Genomic DNA, 5,298 nt, shown 5'->3' with positions numbered 1-5,298 from the left:
CTTTGTCTTCCCTTCTGAGAGGCACATCTTAAATACGAAATGTGTGATACTTTTTAAACACCAACCCTTTTCTCTCACTTTTCAAGGTATGTACACATGTGCCTTCGTTAAACAGACTCATATGCTTATCACTCTGCACTGACTTGAAACAACAATTAACAACCTAAAGAATTTTCAGAGTAAATGACCACAGCCTATTTTTTATCATCATAAACATATGAGCAGTTCTGCAATACGTGCTTACAACTCTGTAAATAGAACCATGTTTGCAGGATTAGACCACAGAGAGAACATTTTAATTGCTGAAACAGGATGTTGTAACACAGACAGGCCCTAACACTGACAGAGGCACAGCCTGTGACGTCAGTCTCGGCAGCATTTAGCACCTTCTGACTCTCCGTCATGGAAAACAAAGAGAGAAACAAGAGCAGCAGTGCGGTCCTTGCAAACTCTGTTCTTTACTTATTCAACACAAATTATTAGCACTGCTTATATTTGGGATTCTGAAACTAGTATTAGCCTTTTGGCATCATGCCAACCATTGGTCCTCAACAACTCAATTTCACAGACCCCCTCTTGCAAAATCTACCAAAGAATAGAAACATGCGTTTGTTTTAGTAAAAGTCAGTAATGTGGCACAAGGCACAAGACACAAACATTAATATATTTAAATAAAAACATTTTGTTCATTAGGAAAAAAGCTGTAATCAAATGCATAGGACTTAGAGCATTAATGAAATGAATTATTTTTCTCAAAGGAGCATTAATATCTCTCAAGTAGGACAGTGCTCAAAGTCCCAAGACAATTATATAATTACTTATCTTTAGACAGAGTATTATGTTACACAATATTGGAATTGAATAAGTCTCTTGAGTAAATCAGTATTTTGATTCCTATTACAGTATTTTCATACTGTCCTAGGTAGTTTAGTGAACCATTAGGAAGTTTTGACACTAACATTCTATTGGATCAAATAATACATGTGTTCTGTTAATTATTAAATCCATAAATATCCAATAGATTTAATCTTAACACTTGATCTCCACTGGATCAAGCTGATTACTAGAAATAACTATGTGTCTGTCTATGATGTAGCAATGTTTCTGCTCCCTTCAGAAAGGAGTTGCTGCAGCACCAATAGGAGAGGCTTAGTGATTATGGCTGAGAAAGGAATAAAGATCACTTGAACAATCAACCTACAAACCCATGCATTAAGGCATACCATGAAAGAGTCCTTGACTACCAAACTCACATACCATTCCCACTCCTCTCTCTAACTGACATTTAAATACCTGCCATCTGGCTTTATATTTATTTTTAGTACCTTTTTTATGTTTTTCCCCATGGAAAAGGCTTCTGAGTAATACTTTGGAATTAGAGTGTTAAGATAAAAATACTCTTATAGACATAAATTATCATTTTAGTGTATGTAAAAATATGGTAAGTAGGCTGTGGAAAACAAAGGATGCTTACAGCACTTGAACAAATGAACTAGCTTCCACATGATCAACAGAACACAAAAATGTGAAATCGGAGTTGATTTAGGTGGCGAAACTAAAGTCCTACACACACAAGGAATACAAACATTCTCTGACTCATTACAGAACAGTTGCTTAAGACAGACAAAATTAAATAGTCAACATGTGCTCATTCACTGAAGTCATCAGTTTTAGAAACAGACATATTGGCTATAAATTCAGCCAAGAAAAGAAGTTACTATGGCTCTCTCCCCTCTCACTATTTCCTCATCTTGCTTCTAATCAGCTTGTCTGATTTGAGTTTCCACGTGTAAGAGTTACAACGCCATTTATTTCTTAAAGGTTTGACACTTAAAGAGGCAGGGATACTGAAGGAACAAAAAGGAAATGTTCCTTTGGAAAAGCAGGTCTTATAGAGAATCAGTTAACATTTACCACAGTCATGGTTTAAGCAGTATTTAATGCTTCTTACTCCCATAAATCTCACTTCCTTAGCAGTGTGGGACTGAAAAACAGCACCACTCCCATCTATTACAGGTTTACTGGGTAGCAAATTTACTGGAGAGGAAGCAGCTTGCACACACATTTTACAACCTTGGTCAATTCCTCGTCTCTGAAAATAGTTGTATTCTGAGAAACCCTCTGAGATACTCATCTACTAAGGAAACTCTTCCTCAACACATCAAGTGAACTACCAGTTCCATACCTTGTATTATTTCTAATAGTAAAAGATTATCAGAATTTACAGTAGAATCACAAATGACAACTTTACTTCAAAACAGAACTGCAACTTCTGCAGCTTGTTCTGGATTTCACATTTTTATTGCAAGTACATGACAGGTACTCATTTTGGCCAGAACTTGTAGCTTTATGCTTGCCTTCTTTTTAACATTTAAATGCACATCCAGGTCAATCCGTTGGGATACTCAGGAGTAGATACCTTCCGTGAAAACACTGCATGAAAGGATGCAGCAGGTACCATCTTCTTATTTTAGTCTCTGTTTTGTGTAGAGTGCTGATGAACCCAAATTTCCATGGCGAGATCTCTTGACGAGGACTTCAGTATCCCTTCCTTCCTCTGAATCTTGCCCTGGTATCCAACTGAAAATTGAAGACAATATATTAAGAGCAGGTATTTTCCAAAAGAGATATTGTTGAGTGTTTGTGCTACCTTGGCACTTTGTAACATCAGAACAAAGGCCAGAATAAAGCAGAAGAAAACCAGTGATGTAGCCAACAAGCCACAGGAGATTTCAATGAAAGACGCATTATATGATCTTAAACCTCACACAAAACTAAAATTATGTGCTAAGTGCCCTTGCATTTCTGAAATAAACAACATAAATGATAGAACAGCATAGAAGGATGGCAAGGAACCCATGAAAAACAAGGTAGAGTAAATCTGCTTAGATCAGTTTTGCAAATGTAAGTGATAAACTGGAGGAGGAAAACTCAGATCTGGTTGAAACAGAGTCACTACAAATGTCTGTGAGGAGAGGGATAACTTAAATACACAAAGTTTCTGGAAAAAATAGAAATAAATCAGTAAAAACAGAAACAATATTCAGCTTGTAAAATCGGCAAGTTTATTCTTGGCAATTACAGAAAAAACATTTAAAGACAGGCTAAAGAAGATGGTAAAGCTAAATAAAAGCCACAGTGCAGCACTTATAGAAGCTAAACTGCAAGTTCTTTCCCAATGCAGCAGAAAAACATACTTTGATCTTGGGAGAATTATTCTGAACTTAGCCAGTCCTGAAGATGGCAGTGACAAATTGCAACTCAGCCACATTCTGATATTAGACTGATGAGGTTTCTTTCACCACCATTAACTTTTTCAAAATTCAGAACTGCAGCAAAATTTGTAAAGAGCTAGAGTCACGATGACACAGCTTGTCCAGTAACCAAGCAGCTTTCACTTTAAACCTTGGCACTACTTCAACATCTCTGGCAAGACTTTCTGTTTCCTTGAAAAGAAAACAGCATTGAGGCAAAACCCCTGATGACTTTAGCATACTGCAAATTATATCTGTATTTAGTATCTAACTTAGTTTTGGACACACTTTAAGTTCCATAATTATAACAAATAACAAGTTTGACTGAGCATGATTATTGAAATTTAAAGAATTAACAGGACAAGAAACACTTCACTCATCAGCCTTAAAATCTGGGAGAGTTAAATAAAATCATGTAAGAGCCAGGCCTCTCCCTGCATGACTGGAGGCATTTAGCTAGAAACTTAAGTTTCATCAGGCTCCCTTAACAATCCACAGGCAGCAAAATACAGACACATCACCTGCAGACACATGTGCTGCTACTGCAGTTTTATATAGGCAGTTCAAACTTCCAATATACGACATCTTCCCACATACAGAAATAATAATTTGTCACTTTATGGATTAATAATGTTCATACAGAAGAGGCACAAAAAGCTGCTACAACAAATACAAAATGGAAGAAAAAATTAAAGTATCATTTCAGCTGTACACTCTTCATCAGATAAAAATAAAAATGAGCCCTGCATTTCTCATGCTTGGAAAGTTTTAATACCATCTTTACCACATCTTAAATATGTTTTAAATATTATGGAAACACAAGCAAAAAAAATCTGGACAAGGAACTCCTATCAAATATGGAAAACTTTATCTAATTATATTTTTAAAAATGACTTGTCATTTCCATATGGGATAGTTCATTATATTAAAAAACAAACTGTTATTTATCATGAATTCTAGTACTCCAAGAAAACTAATGTCTCAATATGAATTCAATGCAAGATCCTGCTTTAACAGTGAAAGTCTTACTTCACTTCATTTAAATGTTCTCTATACAGATGTTTTTCAAAGATCTTACAGGCAAAAGACAGCCTGCTGATATTTTATCTTACAATTACCTGATCTACTAATATTTTTTAACCCAACACTTCACTAAAAGCAACAGTGAAAATACCTACATCACTACCTGTGGTATTCTAAGCCTAACCCAATTTAAACATGTTTTCCCGTTTTTCCTACTCTACAGCTTCCTCTTCATGAGAACTGCCTACAATACCCATAGTTTAATCAGGATTCAAAGGCAAGAGCCGTTCTGTTTAATGACACCCACCTTACTGAAATAACATATTTTTCTTAAAAAGAGAGGGAAAAGGACGGGAAACATCCAGGCCGGTAGCAGAAGACACACCAAACTTACCATTGATCTTTTGCACGCAAAGAAAGTCACTTGCAAACTCCTACAGTGTCCTTCCCTCAAGCATTGTTTAGGGCTTTTGTTTTCCTAGTAGATGAAAAAAGAAAGAAAAATCTGATTTCTACAGCTCATCAAAGAGACATCAAAACACCTGACAGAATCATAGAACAGAATCACCGAATATTCTGAGTTGGAAAGCATCCACAAGGATCATCCAGCCCAACTCTTAAGGGAAGGCCAATACAGGGATCGGACGCACGTTATTAGCACCACGCTCTGGCCGACTGAGTAATATGGGTTAGAAAGGGCCCTTGAGGATCATTTACTTCCAACTTCAGACAAGTCCACTGGGGATTTCTCTTCGGTACGGTGACCTGCGCTCTCCTCTGGAGCTGTAATTCTCTAAACTGCTGCAAACAAGAGGCAAGAGGCCCAAGAAGGGCGACCGGCGGGTCTCTGGCCCGGAAGGGCAGCGGCGCTCACCTGCAGGACGCAGGGGCTCTCCAGCAGGCACTGCCGCAGGTCCTCCCTCACGCCGCTGCAGGCGCGCCCGTCCTCCTCCTTATCCTCGTAGTACTTGGGCATGGCGGCGAGCCCGGCGTTACGCCCCGCTGCCACCCGCCCCACGGC

General features: G+C 38.0%; 1 protein-coding gene across 1 annotated transcript; it reads right to left on the bottom strand.

Moving 5' to 3' along the window:
* Positions 1-274: 274 nt before the first annotated feature.
* On the bottom strand, positions 275-5,292 carry LOC102042895 (cytochrome c oxidase assembly factor 5). Its single transcript, XM_005420009.2, has 3 exons — positions 5,152-5,292; positions 4,672-4,755; positions 275-2,580 (listed from the first exon to the last, which is right to left on the bottom strand). Exons 1-3 carry the CDS (start codon positions 5,251-5,253, stop codon positions 2,539-2,541), a joined length of 228 nt encoding a protein of 75 aa, XP_005420066.1. The 5' UTR covers positions 5,254-5,292; the 3' UTR covers positions 275-2,538.
* Between the last annotated feature and the right edge of the window lie 6 nt (positions 5,293-5,298).

This window comes from Geospiza fortis, unplaced genomic scaffold, assembly GCF_000277835.1.
Source record: "Geospiza fortis unplaced genomic scaffold, GeoFor_1.0 scaffold192, whole genome shotgun sequence".
In the NCBI taxonomy this organism is placed as follows: domain Eukaryota; kingdom Metazoa; phylum Chordata; class Aves; order Passeriformes; family Thraupidae; genus Geospiza; species Geospiza fortis.
The sequence above is the reverse complement of the archived record's forward strand: the minus strand, read 5'-3'. Positions and strand labels throughout refer to the sequence as shown.